At 40.1% G+C, this 25,080-nt stretch overlaps 1 protein-coding gene across 3 annotated transcripts in view; it reads left to right on the plus strand.

Moving 5' to 3' along the window:
• Positions 1–16,453, plus strand: part of AP3B1 (adaptor related protein complex 3 subunit beta 1) — a 141,305-nt gene extending 124,852 nt beyond the window's left edge. For 2 of the 3 annotated variants that reach the window (XM_053409083.1, XM_053409082.1), the window contains exons 26-27: positions 3,753–3,891; positions 15,711–16,453. In XM_053409083.1, the coding sequence (XP_053265058.1) occupies positions 3,753–3,891; positions 15,711–15,864 (293 nt within the window). In that variant the 3' untranslated portion in view covers positions 15,865–16,453. The remainder of the gene's footprint in view (positions 1–3,752; positions 3,892–15,710) is intronic. The other variant, XM_053409084.1, reaches the window with a different exon arrangement.
• Positions 16,454–25,080: the final 8,627 nt, after the last annotated feature.

Genomic DNA, 25,080 nt, shown 5'->3' on the forward strand with positions numbered 1-25,080 from the left:
TTCTTTAAAGTAATGGCAGAACATTAACTGAGAGGAGTGGATGAACCCATTGTAGCAGAAACCAACTTCTATACATTCCCAAAATCTGTTGCAGAGATTCTCCAAAGCAGAGTTTGGGGGCATATAGGTGGCTGCAGGAAGGAGGGGAAAGGGAAGTGTCATTGCGAAGAAAGGAAAGGAGATTGCTAACCGCTTTGAGACTCCTTAAGGGGAGTGAAAGGCAGGCTATCAAGTCCAAGTCCAAACTCTTCTTCATTGCACAAGTGGAAATCTGCTCCACTCACACGTGGACAGCATTAGACTTCACCTAATATTTCTGAAAGATAAACATTTCATAAAAGTACTATAGTAATTTAAAATGTCAAGCTCATTCTGCTATAGTTCAGCTTTTGGATATTAATAGGTTTCTGAAATCTTAAGTTTCCAATAATTTCCTCTTCTAGATTTTCCCCCAAAGACTACAATTTTAGTAAAGTTAAACTGGCAACTTTAAGTATACCCAATAGAGTTTAATTCGGAAAAGCCATGTCTTTTAAAAAATAAAAAGAATCTCTCAAATTGTTTACTTGATTTTATCAAGATTTATGTTTGCAACATTTTCTGTCCTCCCAACAAGCAAGGTGCTAATTCTTTAAATGGTCAGACATTCACAATTTTCTGGCCCTTAACTACCACAAGCAATCATATTTGATGCCCCTTAATTAGAGCACCTTTTTTTTCTTTTCAGGTTCTTTTCCACCTCAGCAATCGAGACAATACATTTGCTTACCATGCTAAGTGTTCTTTTGCATGTAAATTAATCTTGATTCAGTTTACACTGTCATGCTGAGTGGTACAAATTGCCTATAACAATAAAACAGCATGAGTTAAAAATAAAAGGGGGGGTGGTAAGGCAGATTGAATGTGTGCTTTACTTGATAGGATGTTACTTTGCTTTATGCCAATACATTAGTCAACGATAATGAATCTTCTGTTCTGAAAAGCATGGTTTAGTTGATTTTTTTAATTTTACTTCAATGGAGCAGTACCTTGTCTTTATAGAACAAGTTAGACAAACCATTAATGACAAGAGTGTTAAGGTTAAATATGAAGCAATGCATTCACTTCTCTGAGTGCTATCCATCTTTCCATTTACAGGAGCTTGACAAAAGTACTGGCTTTGTACAACATTTCCTTTAATTACATGCTGCGGGAAACAGGCTTTTAACATAAACATAGTTGCATTCATTTATTCAGCATTTGCTCTTCAATAGAGCTTAATGGAGAAGGTTTAAATCCTTAATGAGTACACACATCTCTCAGCAGTGTTATGTCAGTCCTGTGCTTTGCTTAAAAGCAGCCTCAAGACTGCTTATGTACTTTTTTCAATGCATTTTCCTAATGTAAAATTTAGACCATCTGCAGTACCATGTACTGTTCCCGGCTAAAGTTGATACATTATTTTTTTTAAAAAGCTACATAATATTCATGGTTAAGTGAAATGTAGTTTAAAATAAACCTTGAGTAGGCTGTTTTCTTCATTTACTGTAGAATTACAAAAACCGGTTAAGCACCATAGCAGTCTTACAAAGAAGCATGTTCCGTTTCTAGTGCAAAAATATTACTTGTTTATTACCTATATGACAGGGCATCTCTTCCTGACCTTTGGGGTAATGCTTATTCTGATCCTTCCAGGGCATGTTTGTGTCAGCTCCTTGCCTGTCTAGCCCTCTAGCTTTCTTGGCAGGAGCTTCTGTAAGGCAATGTCCTACTACAACCAGTGGTATAGCATGGGCAGAAAAACAATTAAAAAATAGTGTGTCCTGCCCCTCACACAGAAAATCTCCCAGCATTTGCATGGGTAGACTGAGAAGCAGATTTAGGCAATGGCCAGTTGCTTGTGAGTTGAACATTGGGCTTCCTTTGAAGATGGTTCAGAAACCACCTAATGCAGAACCTAGCAACCATACTATTGAGTAGAATTAGGCACTGTGCTCTGGTCCATGGGGTCACGAATAGTCGGATACGACTAAATGACTAAACAACAACAAGGCACTGTGTTCATGTAACACTAGTTCTTTGCTGACTACACTGTCAGCGATTCATTTCTGAGCCCAGTTCAATGTTCTAGTTTGCTTGTAGAGCCAGGAACCAATTAATTAAGCCCTTATTGGTAAATTTACCTGGAAACACTGATATCTTTTATCTCAAGTATCTCCTTGAAGATAAGAAAAATGATATAAACCTGACCATGGGAAAATTTCTCTTGGAGCTAGTAAGAATTAGAAATCAACATGTCTTTGATAAAACACAATGCCTGCCTAGTATTTTAATATTCTGTTGGAAGCCGCCCAGAGTGGCTGGGGAAACCCAGACAGATGGGCAGGGTATAAATAATAAATTTGTTGTTGTTGTTGTTGTTGTTGTTGTTGTTGTTGTTGTTGTTGTTGTTGTGTCTTTTTTGTATTTTTAATGCACTTTGCTTTCAAAATGGTTTTTGTGGGTCTTTGGACCATAATAAAGAATGTGAGTGAGTATAAAGGCTTTTACAGCTCAGAACCCCAATACTTCAAGGACTGTCTTTCTCCAAATGAACTTACCTGGACCTTGATGTTAACATCTCAGGCCCTTCTCTGTGTGCCTCCTCCTAGAAATGTCTGCCAAATGGCAATAATAAATGTGGTAGCCCCCCATTTATGGAATGTTTCCCCCAGGAAGGTTTGCCTGACATTGACAGTATTGTCTTTTCGACACCAGGCAGAACTGTATTTCTTCTCGTGAGTATTTGGGTGGTGCTAATAGATTGACTGCATGGCCATCTTTTAGTGTTTATCCTTGTTTTAAGTGGAGGTCATTATCTTTGTTGTTAAGTAAACTTGTGAATAGGTGCTTCTAGTGTATTTGTAGCATGACTCCTGTTGGTGTGGGAAGTGATGAATTAGTCTAATATGCTAGACTAGCCAAAGAAGGAATTACATGCAGATGAATGATTGGGTGGTGAAGGATAGAATGGGTGTACCCAGGAAAGAATTCAAGTAAGCTGCTAGAGGTGGGAAACTCTCTGTAGTATGTCCAGTGTAGAAGTGCAGCTCTCTAGCTTTTTTCCGCCAACCCATAGCAAACTAGTACATTTAGCTCAATCGATAGAATAATATTTATACCCCGCCCATCTGGCTGGGTTTCCCCAGCCACTCTGGGTGGCTCCCAACAAAATAATCTGAAGGGCTGCCTTCAGATGTCTTCTAAAAGTCAGGTAGTTGTTTATTTCCTTGGGGAAAAGATTCCTGCATTGCATGGAGTTGGATGATATATCCCTTGTGGTCCCTTCCAACTCTACAATTCAATGGTTATCTTTTCTGCAGGCTAGTAACTGTTGTGATCTTATTTACAGTAAATATTGAACTTATGGGTGTTGTTTATAAGCATGCTGTTTTCTCTTTTGAGATCTCTATATATTAGTGATTGTATGTGTATATGTAGTGTATATGCAGACACACACACACACACAATCATTCAGTTATACTGCATAAGCATTTAGTTTTTGGAATTATATGAAAATGCCTTACTACATCCTCATGAATATGCAGTTTAAAAATTATAGTTAGTTGACTAGGTATTTATCATCTGTTCCCACAAGGCACTCAGAAATCCTTATTAAGACAAACCTTAAACATTTAGCACCAGGTATATGGGCTAATATGTCAGTGCTGCTTTAAATTTTCTTTATGATATTAACTACATGAATCCATGGTTTTTATGTTTCACTGTTTCAGGAAGGTTGACTGGTATGAATGAAACATCCACTACAGTCACTGTTGCACCACAAAATTCCACTCGTCTTGTAATATTGCAGAAGGTGGTAAGCGTTGCAAACCTTGGTGTGGTTCCTTCTGGTGAAGATAACATTCACAGGTAATCAAAATGTAGAGGTTTCTTGTAAGTCTTGGATAATGTAATTCCAGTTTGCCTTCTTGTATATAAATGGATTGACATTTGGGGAATAGCCAGGGAAAACAAATTTACATCCAAAGTCAGGTTTCAAAGCAGAAGCTTTGTCTATAGCACACATGAGTGACTGCTAGGAGCATGGGTTGGTTTATTTCAATTTCTTAATCACAGGAACTTTGCTACATATTCCACTTAACTCCAGCAGTCTACCTATAAATATTGTTCCATTTGTCTGTGTCTACATGGCTTTTCCACCTTCTCCTAAATTACTTTTGTCTGTGCAAGTGGGAGATGTACTGTTTGAAAAATTTGAGGAGATGGAAGCTAAGAGGGTAGATTTGGTACCTCTGTGACCATCCAATTCAAGAAATACCCTCAAATACCTGTGCTTCTTAAGAGTTACAGGAAGGCTGACCAGTTTTGAGTCAAGTATATCAATTCCGTTTTTCTTCTCAGAGTGATCTGTGTCATTCTTCCCCTAGCAATAACAATTATTCCAGTGCTACTGAATGATTATGTTGCCTAGCAGCGAACAGGGCCTTTGCATGTGGTGAGGAAAGAGGCATGTGAGAAGGGTTTTCTGATGTGGAAGTCGCAGAGGGGGGAAAGCCAATTGTTACTCTACCTACCTCTACATCTTTGAACTTCCTGGCGGCACTTCTGCATATGCAAAGAGGTACATGGTAAGAAATTAGTACTGGTGAATGTGCAGAGCAGGATAAGGATAAGGATATAATATAGAACAAACAACTGTGGTCCTAACTGGAGACCATGATATGCAGGAAAACTAAAAGCCAGCAATTAAAGTATACAAGAGAAAAAAACAAGCACAAGAGTTGTTTGGATGTATAACTGGGTGACAATGGAAATACTACTTTCTTAGGGTTTTCCCAGTTAACCTGAAGGGGATGACAGGCCCAAAGACTCCTCTAATTATGCAGCATTGCTGTGTACTGCCTCAGCAACCACAACTATGGTGGTGGTAGTTTTTGTTTTTTTTTAAATGTTAATTTTCTAGGCAACGGCCACCCAGCACAGCTTACAGCAATATAAAAAGAAACAAGAAGAAAACAGATTCACAAGGCTGACTACCGCCAGCAACATAGTGTCCAACAAGCAGGACAAAACAAGATTTAGGCAAGGCAAATCAAAACAAATGAGTCTTTAAGCCTTTTTTTAAAAAGAACCTGGAATGTAGCCCTCTTACTACAGCGCTACTGGGAAGGTGTTCTAAAGGTGTGGAGCCACCACAGAAAAGGCCCACTCTGTCTTGTGATCTTCCATATGTGTGACTGCACAAAGTAGAAAACAAATTGTGTACCTGTAACTGGTTCTACAAGTGGTCATATGTACAATTACACGGTCTACCCTCAGGAAAGTGTGCTGGCTCATGCCATTGATTTTTGCAGAACCATGGGGTTTCCCTGACCGAGGGCAGGGCCTCAAGGTTCTTCTGAGCTCTAGAAGTTCCCAAATAATGTGCAGTGCAGGCACAAATCCTCAATATGACAGACTGCACAGACGACCACGCAAAGAACTACAGTTATAGCAACCTGTTTTTTTCTCATCAAACGACATTAAAGTGAGCCTTGAGCTTTGTTGCAGTTTTATAGATTCAGCCTTGCCCTGGGGATCATGTATGAATGCAAGACTAGTAGAATTCTTAGTTTAAGTATTCTCAGGCATTTGATGCTTGAGTGGCAAGAATTCTACCTCCTAGCAGTAGCTTCTTTTGAAGCTAATGTTCCACTTCTTAAGTACAGTCCTCAGAATCCTTGACAACATTTATTAACATACAATAGACCCACTAAGAACTACACACTTACAATGAAAACAATGACAAAAGTGGTCAGCTCTGCAGAAGCAGGAGCTAGCATCCAAATTTCTTTTTCCCAAGCAAGTTGGTGTTAAAAGGGATAGAGCTTACAGATTGCATAGTTCTTTTTCCACAAGCAGGACAGTTATGTTTAGTTGTCATATAATGGAATGTATAGTAAAGTACTCAATTTTATTCTACTACTTCCTGCCAACGAAATACTGCAGTGGTACTAAGTCCTCTTGTCTGTAGATGTTCTATATTCAAGACTTCAATCACCTAATAACGGTAGAAACAAACAGCTGCTGTGTATAAATTCCTTATCTGGTCTGCTATATGATGATGTGTCAGAGGCAAAAGGCAGGCAGAAGCTGCCATGTCCTTCCTCCCACTCTTGACTAGGCATATTGGGGCAGGTTTGCCTCTCGGTGTCTCCAGCCCTGAAGGAGAAAGTGATTCTCATCTCTCCAGGAACTTCAGTCAGATGGGAAGAGGAAAGGAAGGCCAGGCTAGGCAAGGAGCTAGATCTCCTCAAGGAGACTTTCCTCAGGCCCTCTCTGATTCCATGTCAGGCTCCAGCACGTTTCCCAGCTTCAAGGACTAGTTCTCGGAGAGAATGAGAAAGGAAGGCGCATTTGCCAAGCAGGCTTCTTCCTGCTCCTCTGCAGGGTGTGCTGAGCTCAGAGTGTCACCCCTGAAGCTTAGACATCAAGGCCCTTCTGATTTGGGAAGAAGTGCCACCGCAGAAAAGGCCCCTCCTGCTTGCAACTTCTTTGCATAAGGAAACCCTGTGAGACGCTTTGGAGGAGCTGGAAGAGAAGGCAGCATTCGACTAAATCAAAGGGAAGACACTCCTCCTTGCAGGGGGACCTGGCTGGGGTATATGCCTTCCCAGACAGGGCCGTAGCTCTGCAGACCAACTGCTTGTTCCCTTCAGCCAGGTGCATGACAGCAGCAGCAAAAGCATGGTGAGTGCCAGCCTGGCTCCTGTGTGGACCTGCTGTGGCTCTCTTTCCCAAGCTGCCCACCATCACCTGCTACTCTCTGCGCAGGAGCTGCAGGGTTTCGTCCAGGCAGCATAAACGTCAGATTGCATCTTGAAAACAGGGACACCACAGCAGAAGGAGAAGGGGATTTGGAGTGGCAGTACCCAAACCACACTGCAGGTGCAAAAAATAAAATAAAAAAGCCAGGCCATCCACACAGCACTTGGAGATTGCCAACAATCCTCAGCTCTAGTGGGCTGCAAATTGTAGGTTATTCTGACAAGAAGGAAAAGACTCAATCCTTTACATGGAAGACGCTTATGGGGGCCTGGGAAAAACGGCCTGTTGCATTCCCAAATGCCAGCTCTATAATGAAGAAACATACCAGAACGGCTTTGTTTCCTTGCCACAAAACAAATACATCTATGTATCACCTATTTTGCCACCAAGAAGAAGAGTGAGAAGTTCAAGGACATGTCAGCAGGATTGCTGCTCAGTGGGGGGACAGACTTATCTTGGACTTCCTTGATTGGGAATAGACCTCCTGGTTATCAAGGATGACGTGGACAGGTTCCTCATCAAAGCGCCTGAGTGGGCTACCTAGAGTCAACATCCACCTTGCCACCAGCGATAGGCCAAATACCATAACTGTCCTCACCATGGCCCACTACCCAAGGACCCAGCCGATGTAGCATCTGGCTGAGCTACAGGCATTATGTAATAATAATGTATATTTTAATGAATTGAATAGAGTGAAAAATTATAAGTCAGGGTGTGGAAAGCGTCTGTATGAACTTAACAGTGCTTAGCATATTTAAAGTTGCTATTTTGTTAATGTTTTTAATATAGTTGTCAGCGCTGCCCAAGGTCCCAGCTCACACCAGACCAACGCTGCTTCTTGCTCAAGTTAAAAAGTCTTTATTGAAGTTCAGTCTCATTTCCAGACGCGCAGCGCGCAACGCTACATCTATCCATCAGACCGTAGAAGTCCCATCTGAATCTCCTCCCCCCTGACACCAGCTTAAGATTCTAGCCTTACTCCACCTCTTCCTCTGTTCCCTCTTTCTCTGGGTCCTTCTGCTAGTCGGAGTCTCAGCCCTCCGAGATTCTTCTGACGCTGATTCTCCCGACTCTTCCCCCCCCCTCTTTCGGGCTTTAGGACCTGGCTCCCAATCCGGGTTTTCTGCTGTCCCGCGCTCCTCCACATTTGAACTTGGCGCGCGCGCGCAGCCTCCCACTTTCCTTCTGACCGTTACACTTGTGTCACTGCTCCCCCTTTCGGGGAGGCTAGCTGGACCTGGCCTTCCCTCCGTCTCCCCACTCCCCGATGGAGGAGAAGCTGGTCCTGACTCACGTGACTCTTCCCCCCCACTGTGCTCTGGTGGGGGAACTGGCCCTACTCCTCCGCTACTCCTTTGGGACTCCCCTCTGGTTCCTTGTTTATGGATCGTTCCCCCTGGGATTCGCCTCGCCCTTACCATAGGCGCCCCCTCCTGGGAATCTTCTGATTCGCTGGAGAAGCTCATGGAATCTCTCGGTCCACTGTCATATTCCCCTACGCTCCCCTCTGATTCCTCTCCTCCGCTCTCTATTTGCTCTCTCCCCTGCTCTTCTGCTCCTGAGCCTCTGACAATAGTTTTATAGGTCATAAATGCCATATTGATTTGTTAATCATATAATATGACTCTAAATGGTGATGTTTAGCTTAGTGTTTAGTATCGGCTTTGTTAATAGTGTTTTTATATATTGTTTTACTTATGATTTGTTAGTTTTTTTAATATGACTGATGCTGTACTTGTGATGTTCTTTTATGTTATTGTTATTTATTGTTTGTAAGCCGCAGTTCATTTGAATGCAAATCAATCATAGAATCAATCAATCAATCAATCAATGATCCCATGAATACCAAGGCCATTGCTGGAGAGTCAAATTTCTATGAACATCTGACAGATCTGTGGTGTCGTGTGAAAGCTGCTCCTGCTCCAGTATGTGATTGTGGGAGTAATGCTACAGAAGCAGCAAGGTACAGAGAAGAAAACCCGTCCAGGGTTGGCACATAAAATTATAGAACTGTAGGGACACAAAGGCTATAAATAACAACCCCTGTTGCAAAATAGCACACACACACCCCTAATGTAAATCAGCTCACATAATTTAGATCATAGGAAAGCCTTAGTCGGGGTTTTGCATACCAAAAAGCAAGTGACTCAAGTTACATGCTGCATGAAATGCAAACAAACCCCCAGTGCTACCAGCTAATATTACTGGGTGTTTGGGGATTTTTTTTTTGCCCCAAGTTGTAATTTTAGCTATTAGTTCAGATCTGAGCAAAACCCGTACTGATACTCTAGGGGAGAGATCCATAAAATACCGGAAACCTGACTGCTGGGGTACAAGTAATGCCTTATAATTGACTACTGAAGTTAGTAATGACCTTCAAACAGTTTCCCCCAGATAGTTAATGACCATCCAGTTTTAAACCCATGGCCTATCACTCCTCCAGTAATTAATAAAGCACCAGGCCATTTTTTGCACTACTCTTTAAGGAAATGTCCTGTACATTTTCCCAACTTAGGTAGAAAACCAAAAGAATAAAAATAGGGAAGCAACTGATTTGTTTTAATGGAGCTGTTGGTAATCATGGCCAATGTTGTGATGAAGTATTTCTCCCTTCCTCTATTTTTTAATGGAGTGGGGGGAATATATGCCCATAAGTATCATGATCATTATGCCTCTTTATTATGCTTCTATCCAGAAGTCTTTTTTGCTAAATATCAAATTGTTATATTTGCAGAGCACTACTTACTTAAGGGTCTTTTAAACTCCAATATCAATTAAATACAAATAGTGATAGATAGATAGATAGATAGATAGATAGATAGATAGATAGATAGATAGGAAGCTTGCTGGCTAACTCTTTGGATGTTTTAAGTGAATCAAAATAGGTTGTACTACCATCCTGTTTGCCGTCCACTAGAGGACAGCACTGCTTCTGTATCTGAAATTATAAGGTACAAAATAAGTTGATCACTTTCTTTCTAGCAATGTAAAAAACGCTTTTTGTGGTTTAATTCTTTAAACATAATGCATTTCATGTTTGCAAACCGGTGTTATGTTTAAGTTTAAACCACTATGAATTATTTGAAAAACTATTTCCCCCCTAAAACACCATATTCAGTTTTGCAAATTGAGTTTTATAGCTGCTTCTGCTAGATGGAAAGTAAACAATTCTAATTTCTTTTTAATTTATTTTCCTTTTAAAGCTATATATACTGAAAAATTAGAGAAGCCAAACCTTTTTAATAGGAAGAATTGATCGCAATAGCATAAATGATGTATTAAAAGGCAAAATGAATTGTTTTGGGTTTTTTAAAATACAAACTGAATTGTATTTTCAATGTACGTAGGTACTATTATAATAAAATAATAGAAATATGGCTGCCAGGCTGGAGGTGTGTGTTTGCTCAGATTATACATGTAGCTCTTGTTCATCTTGGGGTCACTATTAATGGAAGGAGCCACTCTGTATATATAGATTTAGATGTATCCACATCATTTCCTGTTATTGATGAGGGAGCTCAGAATAACCTGTCTTGGGATAACTATATTTTTTAGAACTGTGTGATTTGTTGTCAGACATAATATTCCCCAACCTAAATTTGTCAAGGTGACATGGAAGCTTGTAGAGAAAATTCAGTAGGATCAAGGTGTTTTAACTACTCCCACCAATTCTCCCCTATAGCAACACCCCCAAGGAGATTAAAGGAGGGAATCTATTGGTGAAAGAAGAGTTGAACTGTAAATACTCTGCAGTCGATGTACATTTATATTACAGTGGTACCTCGGGTTAAGAACTTAATTCATTATGGAGGTCCATTCTTAACCTGAAACTGTTCATAACCTGAGGTACCACTTTAGCTAATGGGGCCTCCCGCTGCCGCCGCGCCGCCAAAGCACAATTTCTGTTTTCATCCTGAAGCAAAGTTCTTAACCCAAGGTACTATTTCTGGGTTAGCGGAGTCTGTAACCTGAAGCGTCTATAACCCGAGGTACCACTGTACAAGAGAAACGTGGGACTAGAAACGATGTTTCACTATTAATATATACAGTAGTTGCCTCCTAACAGTAACTTTGTTAATGCCCCATAAATTTTTATGTCATAGATGACACGTAATTGGATCACTTTGAGAATCACATAGGATCACATTGAGTGGTGCTCAGTTCTACTCCTACTCAGAATAGATCTACTGAAGTTAATGGACACAGCTGTTTTACTCTGAGTAAGACTTGGCTGAAAATAACACTTTCTTTTGGTTTGCATGATATCCTTTGAAGGGTTTGTGGCAGCTATAGGGTACTGATGTTATCAGTTATTTATATCTCTCTGCCCTAATACCATACAGCATTACATGTTCTAGCCTTTCATTCTGGTATTTGGGATTAGAAGACTAATTCACAGGAAATTTCTTAAATACATTCATTGTGCAAATTCATTACATTTGTCAACTTTGGGCTAATTATTTTTATACAGCTAGGGCTGGGCATTGCATCTTGTGATCGTCTTTCTTACTAATAGGATTCTGTCTGCTTCAGCAGGCAGTAATTGAAGGCTTCATGTACAAGGTAGGGGGAGAAAAGTTTTAGCATGAATGGGCCATTGTAACAGCTTCTGGTGACTAGCAAATCTGAACAGAGGAGGAAAATGAAATAAGAAGAATTAGACTAATCTAAAAAAAAAATAGAGAAAGTGTGCAGTATTAGTAGAAATAAGTGTTAATGAAACTTTTATATGCAAACATTTTGTATGTTGTTTGAAGGCTCAAGTCCGCCCCCCCCCCCGACTTTTTTTTAAATGTTAATTAGTACTGGACTTTTATTACAACATGTTCTAGAAATCTGAAACTTTGTAAGCCTTATCTGCACTGTAAAAGCATGGAAAGTACTACGAATAGTTGCAATGGCTTCATTTTTTCGGGGTGGGGGTGTGTTGTGATCAATATCTTAATAGACCAGCGTAGCAAACATGGTGTTTTCCAGATGTTGTTAGATTACAACTCACATAAGCTGAAGCAACAACTGGCAGCCACCTCATTGGCTACTCCTGTACTAGACACTGCTTTGTGACATGAATTGGGGTGGGGTGGGGAGGATGACTGTATATGCTTATGGATAATATTTTTTCTTCTTTATCTGAAATCTATCAAACAATTCTATTTCAGACTTTATGTCAAAATTTTATTGCAGTTAAAATACAATCAAATTATCATTTTTCTTAGAGTAGAACAAAAACCCAGTATACAGATCTGTAGAGAAAAATAACATAACTGTACAGCTGCATATGACAAAGGAGGAAAGCATAGATAAAAGAATCTGCTTTCTATGTTCCATACTGATTTTGTATAATCATTCAGAAGAGAGAACGAATGCTGCTTCTACAGTTACATGGTTTTATAACATCATTCATATTATGCTTGCATGCATTGTCATACTAGGGAATAAACAACTTGCATTTTACTCAAAAACAAGGACAGCTGTGCCAGCCCACAAGAAAAAAACAAACAAACTACATTAGAGCAGTAGCGTTAGTTGATCCTCACCTGGTTTAGCCAGCCAGATGAAGCCATTTCCCAGAGTGTGGCTGCTGTCACATGCTGACAGCTTCTTGGAGCCACAGGTGAATGCTGAGTGCAGGGTGGAGACCAAAGTTGGACAAACTACTGCGGAAGGAGCAGGACATATCCCCCCCCCCGAAATACTACCCCTCTCCTAACACCTCATACACTGTAGGTAAGACCAAGCACAGTTAGCCTAGTTTAGACATAACACTGCACTGTGGTTAGCTGAAAACAGAAGTGAAAGTTTCCAATCTTCTCCTTATAGCCACACTTAGGGGAAGGGTAGGGGAAGGCTTGTTCACATTGTCCTATACCATATTTCAGCTTTGTCCAAATGAAACTACCATGTGCCTTAGCGAGGAAATTAGTTAACTATATTTTCATGTTTGTTAAGTCTCTTAATTAGACTGTGAGGCCATCGTATTCTTAAAGCAATTACATTCTGTGTTTTGTGTCTGTTCTGCACTATTTTCCATTGTGGGAACTCCATGTACTCTGGGGGGAAATGAAGCAGTAGGTACTGCTGTGTTGACAGATAATATTTATGTGTTTATGATGACCAGACACTTACTGTACAAAAGATTCACTTTTGTTGATGAGAGAACATTGCTTTTATTGTCGTAGTATATTTATTATCTCAGTTGTGATTCAGCTGCTTCATTATATTAAATCTTTCATGAGTTAATATAAACTTTCATGATTTTCTGACATTTGAACTTGTCACAGAAACAGGCTCAACATTCAAAGATACCTATTGTCTCCAAGAAACATATTTTTATTAAGAGACATAGTAGATTCCACCTCAAACTACGTGTGATTCCAGCAGTTTCTTTAGACTTGAGTCTCTGCTAATCACATATAAAGTGGTGAATGAAGCCTTGAATATTATTGCAAAACTGGAGGAGAAGGGTTGGAGCAGGGGTGGTGAACCGTCCTTCGTAGTTTACCTTCTGGCAGTTCATCCTTCTTGTCTCATTTCCCCTCATCCAAGCTATAATACCTGAAGACTCTACTTGGTTGGATGAAAAGTGCCTGAGGGGGAGAGGCTCTGGATAGTAAATGAACAGGTATTGAGAGGGTTCAGCTCCCCTTATTACACCTGCTAAAATCTGGACTCTTGCACCACCGCAATTTCATTTTTGTATGTGATCAAACCAGGCCAGGAATTAAGGAAATCGGTTTCCTATTGCCTAGCATAGTTTCAGCCATCGTCCGCCATGCCACATAAGACCACATGTGTCCTTGAGTATGGTGTTCTGTACTTGCCACATGTCTACTGTGCAAGCTGCTTAGATATTAGTAAAGAGGTGTTTACTTTCCACCGTCCATAATCATTTGCAGCCAAACTTGCCTTCCATTTTAAATAGATTTTTTTAAACAGTTAAGTGTCATGTGAGAGTCTACTAGTCATCTGATATCAGTAAGTGCTCCCAACATTAGTTCCCCTTAGACACAAAAGCTACATTAATCCATGCTACACTGGAAGTTAGAACTTTAGTTTAAGATAGCCTTCACTGACCCATTAGTTGACAACAGTATCTTCTTTTTAAAAAGGCATTCTGAAGTATTCATTTCAAATAAATTTTCCTTATCTAATTGCTTTAAACGACACACAAAGGCACCCAGCCAGAATTGACCCTCATTGTGCCTTTGGGCTATGTTTGCTTTTATAATAACATTGACTTTATATCACTTGCAGTTTAGGCTAGAACAGGAGTAAAATGAGCCTTGGGGCTAGGAAGCCCCAGCTCTGGAGCTTTAATTGTGTGAATTCAGGCATAATCTGTTTCTCTGTAGTCCCAAGACACAAGTGTTAAATAAATAAAGAGACTAATAAGACTATTGTTTACATAATTATCACCCTTTCCAAATTGATGGGAGAAACATAGATTTTAACATCATGGTAAAGATACTAAATGGGACTGCTGGTATTTCTTTGAAATCTTTTCATTGGATAGGGATTTATTTTCTTATTGGATATAAAGAGTGGAAATTGTGTATCTAATCTGAATAAGAAAAATATATTGACCTGTGAGAAGAGTGACATTTAAGGATGACTTATGTTTCCTAAATTAGTGTAATGTGTTACAAGATTTTGAGGTTGATATGCTTAATTTTTTAAAAAAGAAATTACTTTTCATTTAAAGAGAATCTGCTTCCTGCTGAAGAGGCTAATATTTTAATTAAGTCTAGAGAGAAGCTTTTTGAGTATCTGCTGATAAACTCCCTCTTTTATGTTGATGGTAATTAAACAGATCCCTAAGGAGCCCAGGAGGCGCTGTGCAAGGCCCATGCTAATTGTCAGACATGAGACACTGACCAGTTGGTTTGCTCTTGAATAGCTGATGGCGTGCTGTCAGCAGTTTTATTTTTATGTATTGTGAGCCGTTGTCAGGGCTAACTGGGTCCTATTGTGGCTGAAGATGTTGCGCAAATTGAGGCAGATGGCTCTGATTCAGACACGTGTCATTCAGAAAGGGGAGAGGGAATTGGCCCTGCAAAGTGGGGTCACAGAGGGTCACAGACCTGCTCTACACTTGTTAGTGTTTTCAAAAGCCCATGTGCAGCAACTTTGTTGTTCTCTGGGTGGTTCTTCTTCTTCTTTTTTGAAAAGGGGGGGTAGTACGCTTTGTAGGGAAGGATGAGCTGTTGCCTTCCCTTCCCTTCCCTTTCTGTCTCTAGGGTCTCGCTGTGCATGCAGAATGAATTAACAGGATTGACAGAAGTTCATTGTGCCTAAAATGGCTTTTCAGTCAATTGCAGTGCTTAAGATACTAGTTTGCTTTTAATTCCATGTAATGAGTAGGTTCTTCATGTTTTGGAATTTAGTATTCGGAGATTAGATCTCAAGTTTGCTTTCATTATATAAAGTTCTTATAAGTGTATTAATTATCAGAGAAATAAAAATGGAAAGATTGGTTACTTTGGAAGTCCTGTCCCCACGTGTGAGGTTATGTGCTGAGAGAAAGACTTTTCCTATTGAGCTGTGTGTTGTTAACTTTGGTAACTTTGGTTAGCTGTCTAATTTCAAATGTATTTTAATAGGATTACTGTATTTTGAATAATTCAACACTTGTGTTGCCTAATAATCTGTTTGCGCTCAGCCAAAGTTCAGGTTGTTGGTATATAAAAATTAGGGATTGTGTAAATCTGACTGCCTTCTAAAGCCTGCTTTAAGCTGTCTTAATTTTCTTTTATTTCCATTATGAAGTTGTATTTGTATTGTGCTATGGTATGTTCATGACTTGGGGATTTTGTTACAAAAATTTCTGGTGATATATAACTTCATTGAATTAGGAAAACGTCACTTGTGGGTTTTTTTGTTTTGTACAAAAGGTAATCACAGATTTTGTTTCCATCCTCTAGATTTGCAGCTAAAACGGTGCATAGTGGGTCACTGTTGCTAGTCACAGTGGAGATGGAAGAAGGGTCTACAGCACAGCTCATCATAAACACCGAGAAAACCGTGATTGGCTCTATTCTGCTGCGGGAGCTGAAGCCTGTCCTGTCCCAGGGGTAACCTGCTTACATCTGGACTTCAGAATCTGGCACACAACAAAAGTGCCTGGCATCCACTACTGCTGCCTTTCATTTATAATAATAGCCTTTCCATCTGGCAGTGGGGGAAGAATACACTCTTGACATTCTTGTCTCCTGTTTTAGAATGCTATAGTGTGCATCTATCACGCACAAGCAAGTACTTCGCATCTTTCCCCCTTGCTTTCTAACCAAAGAAACATGTACTTTACTGTCAGCTAAATTCATAAATGTTATTTACAAGGTGTTTTTCCTAGCCTCATACTCTTTCTGCTTTCCTCATTTTCATGTTTTGTTTTCTCTCATGAAAACAATAAAAGACTGAGGAATAAGGTACTGGGGAAAAATCAGCTTAATCAGAACACTAAAATAAAATTCAAGGAAATCAATATGGAAAACACCTTCACAGTGTTGATTGTACTGGAGTGTTTGAGAGAGATAAAATTTTGCAGTTTTTATATCCCAGAGACTATTTGCTTCTGTACTTGAGCATATATTTGTATCTAATCGTTCCTCACGGCTGCCATAATTTTCTAAAAATTGAGATTCTAATAAAGTCATGTTATGATAAATTTGTTTTCTTCTGAGAGCTATTAAAAACAAAATTTCTATTACAACTTGATTATTACTTGAGAACCTCAGTGTTGAAATTCTACTTTTTAGAAAGCCTCAAAAATTGCAATGAGTTTCATTAGTCAACTTATTACAGACTTAATTCTAGATTTACATCATAGGTGATGGGTTTGGGAAATGTATCTATTCTGTCCGCTGTAACATGTAAGTGATCACACCACCTTTCTTCTGCATTATCATTTGGTTATAGAATTTAGCTTTATGCAGCAGCTTCTCTATACTAGAGAAGAAATGAGGATTCTGTGGCACTTTAGGGACAGACTGGTCTACTGTAGTCAATTTATTGTATCTTCCATGGTCAATAGCCTACTCATCCAATACATAAAGTAGAGGTTTGTGCTCATGTGAGTTTAAAAACTGCTGAGAGAATTTGTTTTGTATCTAAAGGTCACAGAGCTCACTCTGATCGCTGGAACACTAACAACACATATACTGTATAGTCAGAGGAGACCGTGTAAGGTTTATTAAGAGAAAGTCACTAATATTCAAATACTTTTAAATTATTTAAAAATCCCAGTTATGCAGTTCGTGTTCCAACAAGCTATCCATGGTTCAGAACTGGTTTATATATCTTGCCTTTTTAGTAGGTCTCCATTTTACTACTCTGGAACTACCCCATTTGGCCAATGTACGTTGTTCAAGGTCAGTTGATAAAGGAAGTTATATGACAATCATGAGAATGTATCCTTGATATCATGTCTGATTTTATTGGGTTCTGTAATGGTTTTGCTAAAGCACATAAATCTATATGGTATAATTCTGTTGAATGGTCCACTAGTGAGTAACTGTTTCAGTGTCTCATTTAAGGCCAGATTTAGACAACATTTTTTCATATTGACTGCGGATTATTTAAGATGCAATTTGTATATAAGCTAGAGGCATAGAAGTAAACATAGTGGTGAAGTGGGCATGGTACTGCATTCAACCAAGTTTTATAAATACAGGCATTGGCTCCATACAGGTTACGTGGCAAAGTAGTCACTCCATTATAGCACAGAACAAAGAATTACTGTAACTTCTACCCTGCGGACAGTACCCACTCACCATATTCTGAAAATCCAACCTCAGTGCCAACCAACTATCTGGAGATCACTAAGCTTCCCTAAAAGAGGAGGTGGTTAGCTAAGACACTGCAAATATTCATTTATATATTTTATGTTGGGTTTAAAAAATGCAAAAAGAGGAGGAGGAGGAGAGAGAAGCTGGAAGAAAATGAAAAGATGCCTAGAGAAAATATAAACATTATAATTTTGACCCAATTGGAATTACAAATATCTGGATGGAAAAGAGACTATGATGGTACTATCTCTTCTTGAGTTTCGAAAGTTTCGTTAGAAAGCCATTGGGATCACTCATGATGGTTTAGGAAGACCCACATCTAATTGAAAAATGTGGTTGCTTAGCAATGCCCATTCATTCAATGGTCCTAGAGAGCTTCCTTTATTTGCCAAGAGTTTTGACCTAACAGGTAAAATATGAAAAGTTTTTTACTCCATCTCTGGAAATTCCTAGCTATTATGCAAGCCCAAGTTACCACAATATAGAAAAGTCCTGTAAGTAAGTTTCAATTTTTATTCTGTGATAGTGATTCACAGTGATGCCTAAAAGTTCTGGTTTTGCTGAAGCTCACTTTTATTACTCGCCTAAATATGTTTTTCAGTTTTCAAATACAAGGAAGATTGTATTCATTGCTATATAAATCACTAATTTTTTTAAGAGGTAGAAAATATTAGCAAAAGAATAATACGAATGTGGTTGAATGAGTAAAATGAATACATTTTAGATACCCTTTTCTACTCTTTTCCTTTAATGAGAGAGTATCTTTAAAAGTTCATTATCATATGCAGCTGAATGAGGTGTGTGCTGTGAGTAGTTTGCTGACCTGATTGCAATCCAATGTAAATTCAAAATACAATAATAATTTCTGTGAAGCACACATATTTCACTCAAAAGTACTGTATGCATTCAAATAGAACACCCTGAGGTAACATAAAATAGTTGCATCTATTATGAATCCTAATTTTTGGGAGAACTAAATTTGAATTCCCAAATCTATTACCTGCCACAGTTAAATGGGAGAAAGACTCAGATTAATCAATTTGGATAATGTGTTTTAATTAGGGCAAGTGTTTCCTGTTTTAAAAATGTGAATGTAAATGTTGATATTTTAAAACATGCTTGGCTACACTTTAATTCTTTATTGTGGTTAGTTTATTGGATAAGCAGCACATTTAAAAATACCATTTTAAATTTCATAGTACTGTTTCATAAGCAAAACAAGATTGGTCCCTGCCCACAGACAGCTTAAAATCAGGAGTTGCAGAAACTGACTGAATGTCCTTAGGACTAAAAAGTCTGCAAGCTATATGAATCTCACCTGATCCCAAACAAAACTATCTGTGTTCCAGCAGAAGGAGCTGGTACAGCATTTGGAAATATGATTGGCCAATCTAATAAAAATATTAGGGCCAAGAGACTTTTGGAATTCTATATGGTGCTGCTGTTTTAGAGTTTGAAATTGAGTGATAGAAGACAGAACAGGAACAACTGCAGTAATGAGTCTAGTATAGCCAGGTTCTTGACTAAGAGTAAGATAATGTAAAAGCATGTGGTGATTACTTGTACATCTTGGGACTATATGCCCCAGTTGCCCAGGAGCACAAATTCTGGGCACAAGGAACTGTGTGGCTACCCCCAGGCTATAACTTCCCCTAACGCTTGCTATCTGGCCTGCCACTTTCAATCACAGGGTGAAACATTTTCTATACAACTTTAACATGCTTTCCTTGAGGTATTTCAAGCTAAGACTGAAGCCCAAAGAAGCCTCTTTTACCTTGTGCTTGATGCTTGTGCAAAGCCAAGAGCAGCAGTGGTTTGAGGGCCTACCGGCTTAGAATTGCCTAAAGGGTGCTTAAAAGAACATACAGAACAGTTAATATAGGTTCTCTACACTTGTTTATTTTCTCACACAAAAAGCCAAGAATAAGCCGCAAATACCTGCACCCTCCCTTAGAATCATAGAATCATATTATATCGCTGTCAGCGCTGCCCAAGGTCCCAGCTCACACAAGACCAACGCTGCTTCTTGCTCAAGTTAAAAAGTCTTTATTGAAGTTCAGTCTCATTTCCAGACGCGCAGCGCGCAACGCTACATCTATCCATCAGACCGTAGAAGTCCCATCTGAATCTCCTCCCCCCTGACACCAGCTTAAGATTCTAGCCTTACTCCACCTCTTCCTCTGTTCCTTCTTTCTCTGGGTCCTTCTGCTAGTCGGAGTCTCAGCCCTCCGAGATTCTTCTGACGCTGATTCTCCCGACTCTTCCCCCCCCCCCCTCTTTCGGGCTTTAGGACCTGGCTCCCAATCCGGGTTTTCTGCTGTCCCGCGCTCCTCCACATTTGAACTTGGCGCGCGCGCGCAACCTCCCACTTTCCTTCTGACCGTTACACTTGTGTCACTGCTCCCCCTTTCGGGGAGGCTAGCTGGACCTGGCCTTCCCTCCGTCTCCCCACTCCCCGATGGAGGAGAAGCTGGTCCTGACTCACGTGACTCTTCCCCCCCACTGTGCTCTGGTGGGGGAACTGGCCCTACTCCTCCGCTACTCCTTTGGGACTCCCCTCTGGTTCCTTGTTTATGGATCGTTCCCCCTGGGATTCGCCTCGCCCTTACCATAGGCGCCCCCTCCTGGGAATCTTCTGATTCGCTGGAGAAGCTCATGGAATCTCTCGGTCCACTGTCATATTCCCCTACGCTCCCCTCTGATTCCTCTCCTCCGCTCTCTATTTGCTCTCTCCCCTGCTCTTCTGCTCCTGAGCCTCTGACAATCGCCAACAAACTACACCACATAATCCCATATATTCTAGAAGATGAGACGAAACAGTGGGTCCACTTGGAGAGAGACACCATCGAAAACCCCCCCACAACAGCATAACTATTTTCCCAAAACAAACTAAATAAAATCCCCACAACACTAAACAGCTTCATGCAGTCCATGCTTAAAGCATGGAAGGGAAAAGCAGGCAAACTGTGCCCAGCCCCACTAACACCCGTGGCTCACCACCCACTATTCCAACACACAGCACAAAACCTCCAGATAAAAACCTGGCAAGCCAAAGGTCTACACCATCTAAAAGACTTCTACATAAACAACAAACCCATACCGACACAAGAAATACAAGACAAATTTGGGGACACCCAAATACCCTGGCTAACACCTTCTTAAACAATCCAGCAGTACCTCCACGTGTGGGGGAATGCTCCAAAATCCAACCCTTTGGACAGCAGTCCTACAAGAGATATGCAAAATAACTAAACAGGTATTGGGAGCCACCCCAGAACTGGCCCTATTGAACATTTTCCAAGATCATAATGAACACTCACATTATAAAGAGCTTATAAACCACCTACTCTCAGCAGCCAGAAGCCTCATAGCCAGACAATGGAGAGACCTGTCTGAAGTGAACATGGGCCACTGGTACCAAATTGTATGGGAAACAGCTTTACCAGAAAAGCTAACCAATGGACTGAAACTGACACAGAGACAAATAGAAGAGGATGCCTTCACTCCAGTATGGCTCCCCTTTATCACATACACAGCCCAACAAGAACCCATCAATACTATATGAATCAATATGGCTTACTTGACCCAACAAACCCTCCCCACCCCCTCACAAATACAAACAAACCTCACTACAGCCAACCACAACCAACCAACCACACCATGGGCTCTCCCAATCCCTCTCACTACCAAGGAAATATAACAAGTGAATAGAAAGAGAACCTATCCAGTTGATGCTGACACAAAATCCCACATGTACACTGTAAAAAGAGAGTAAGTTGCACCCCCATTCTCTCCTTTATTTTTCTTCGCTGCCCTTAGAGCATCAATACTCTGTTCCATAGTTCAGAGTGTGAACATTTTTCATGTATAGCCTGCTGCTTTATACAAAGTACTGTGAATTTGGAGGTACTAAAGCATTGGCAGAAAATTTATATCTCTGGTCCCTTTCTAAAACAACAAAGAGCTATCATTAGAATACAGCAGCAGCAAGTCTTCCTGAGTTTCCTAAATTGGAAACAAGCTATCTCCACAAATGCAATGTAGATCAGTGAGATTCTCTGCCCTACGGCATTCTAGCTACTATAAGGCTGCAGGAAAGAAGCAGGCAGTCACACTCTTGAAGTACCCCAAGCCTTGATTTATTACTTGTTATATTTACACCTCACTTTTATATTTAAAAAATGGGCAAGTCAACAATAAAATCTACAATAAAAAATAACTAATATACAAAAACAGGTAAGCCACAAGAAAATCAGATAAGAGCAGACAAAAACAGCAGCTACTTCAAAAACTAGTTTACAAATGCATATTAAAATGCAGAGCAGCAAAACAAAGCAAGTCAGCCCAGCAGGACAAATGTTTAAATAAAAAGCCTTTGCCTGTGTGTGAAAGGCTGTCAACAAGAGGGCTAGATGAAGCTTTCTCATAAACTGCTCCAAAGATTAGGTTTGGCCACTGAGAAGGCCCTTCCTCAAGCACATTTCAGATGATACAGAAAGAAAGGCCAATGGATGAGAATTGGGCAGATTGAAAGCTGAGCCCATGCACACGCAGTCTGGCTGTCAAAAGGCAACCAGGAGAAGGCAATCCATTATTTTTGGAAACTTCAGTTACTCCTTTGGAAAGGTATGGAGACATTTAATCTGTTCTTCGTGTTGCTTCATCCAACTGTTGACTGCCCTACCTTTAAACCCTCTCTGGTATTTTGCTGGAGTCTTTCTGAAAGTGTGAAAGCTTCCTCAGCTAGTCCAGCTCTGAAATCTTCCCTTTTTAGCACTTCATTGCTTTTTCAGAAGCCCAGCTCCACCAACTGCTGGACTGTTTCATCTCCATACGTTGTGTTTGTTTTAGGAGACAGAAGCACTTCTCTATTGTATAGTAAAATGTCCATTGAAAAACTAGTTTTAAGGCACCAGAATCTTGGCAGCTCAGCATCGTGAGGTTTGATGCTGAAGAGCTTGAAATGGAGTTACTAGAATTTAGGACCTTTGCTTCATTTTGAAGAAAGAGTTGACTGATATGCTGAATGATTAAAAAGTGTCTTACTAGATCAGCCTTCTCCAAACTGGTGCCCTCCAAATGCCTCAGACAATGTGGTCAATGGCTGGAACTAATCAGAGTTGCAGTGTAAGACACCTGGAGGCCACCAGGTTGAGGAAGGGAGCTAGATAAGCAAGCACAGCTTGTACTGTCTTTCCATATACCTCAAAATACCAGAGGTGATCGCCAAAATTCATTTATACAGCAATTCTATGAAACCTTGCCAACAATCCTCTTTGGATGTATGCACTGGCAAGGAAATGGATTATCCTATAAATTATTACGAACTCTACCTGAGCCCATTATTTCGTTAACAAGGTTTCTATATGTAATTAACTTCCCTGTTAGTGAAGAACCTTGTTACCAGTTGAGTAATAAGCTAATGTTTATTAAATATTTAATTGGCCAGTAATAGGTTATTTTCTCTGGCCAATTGTATCACAACTGGGTAGGGTCTGTTATTATCACTGGCCCTTCTTGTGACTTCTCTTTTAAATTGTTACTTGGCCCTGAGTCTTAGGAATAGTGAAAACAATAAAAACACTGTTTCTATGGAGACTTCTATAGTCCTTGGTATGAAGCTATGCTGGAAGGATGCACATGAAATTTCATTTTGCTGAGCCATCCAGGCAAAGTTATTACAGTGGCCCAAAGTTTCATGGGATAATCAAGGACTTCATGATGTGGCAGAAGGGTGGTGATCCAACAGGAACACAAAGTGGAAGACCATCCATTTCTGGCAAGGGTACCAGAAATAGCTTTAATAACAGTTTGGAGGATGTAGTGGAGTCAAACTGAATCATCACTTGCCCTATATTGGGAAAGTAACTTGGGGTGAAGGAAGTGACGTGACATAAAGGATGTAAAACAGGTAATGTATCTGACATTACTGGTGACTGGTGGGCAGGGGAGGGAGTCTTCAAGGACAGGGATAGTAAAGAGGAAGGATAGATTTAGGGAGGGACTAAGCAACCTTATATCAGGTTTTAACAAAAGCAGAAAGCTGTGAACTTCTGGAGACCTTTATTTTAAAGTACTGAAAATGTGACCATATATCTGGAAGGAGTATCTTTCGTCAACCAACAAATCACTACATTTTGAACATACCCAGAAGAGTGTGGACTGATGATTTGCTGGTGTGCATTTTTCACTCTTTAAGTACAGGAACGCAAACCTCCAAATGTTGCTAGATTCCAACACCCATCATCCCTGACCAGTGGACATGCTGGCTGAGGCTGACATAAGGATCAGAGGGAGCATCACAGATGCCTCATCCCTGCTCTAGTTCAACAACCTGCTGGCATGATTCTGGAAAAACACTTGACCATGTTGGTGATTAATTTTTGCATTTCTGTTCAGAGCCCTAAGCTAGTGTAGAGAAGTACTTTGTGCTGAAGTAATTGAGATATTTGTGTTTGAGACAATCACCTTGTTTTCAAAATATTTAAAACATGAAATCTCAATTAGATGCTTTGAAATCAAAATTGTTGTAACGCTGAAAAGGAAAAGAACTATGCACCTTGGTTCACTACTTACAGCTTGCAATTTTGGAAGCGGATAGACAATTTCTGAATAATCTGTGACCAAAAACCTCTTTTCAGCTTGTACTTGTTATCTGCATAAGTACTTCTTTAGTTTGCCCGATTAATTTTTTTTATCAATTTATATAACCAATTAAATATTGAAGCCCTAGTGATTAACTAGAACATACTGATGCTAGGCTGTATACATAGTTTGAAATGCATTGGTTGGTACGTGGAGCTGAACCATCCTAACTCGGAGCAAATGACTGGATTAGCTAATTGAGCATCAATTTGTGGATCCTCATCCAGCCTTGCCTACGTAAGATGAGATGCATCACAACGCTCTTCTGAGAAACCAGCTGAAACGTACTGATGCTAAAAGCATTATATTAACTTAAATGTGGATTCCATATTGCAAGTTAGAGTTAATCATACAATTGTAGAGTTGGAAAGGATTCCAAGGATAATCTAGTCCAACCCCCTGCAATGCAGGAATCTCAACTAAAGCATCCATGACAGGGGATCCAATCTCTGCTTAAAAACTTCCAAGGAACCAGAGTCCACGACCTCCCGAGGGAGTCCGTTCTACTTTCTAACAGCTCTTACTGCCAGAAAGTTCTTCCTGATGTTTAGTCGGAATCTCCTTTCTTGTAACTACCTGGTTCAAGTTCTACCCTCAAAAGCAGGAGAAAACAAGCTTACTGCATCTTCCATGTGACAGCCCTTGAGATATTTGAAGATGACTATCACATCTCCTCTCAGTCTCAGTCTCTTTTCCAGGATAAACATACCCAGCTCTTTCAACCGTTCCTCATAAGGCTTGGTTTCCAGACCTTTGATCATCTTGGTTGCCCTCCTCTGCACATGTTCCAGCTTGTTAACATCCTTCCTAAACTTTGGTGCCCAGAATTGGACACAGTTTGGCCCTTGCTCTGGAAAAGTGG

Source organism: Podarcis raffonei, chromosome 11, assembly GCF_027172205.1.
Source record: "Podarcis raffonei isolate rPodRaf1 chromosome 11, rPodRaf1.pri, whole genome shotgun sequence".
Taxonomy (NCBI): domain Eukaryota; kingdom Metazoa; phylum Chordata; class Lepidosauria; order Squamata; family Lacertidae; genus Podarcis; species Podarcis raffonei.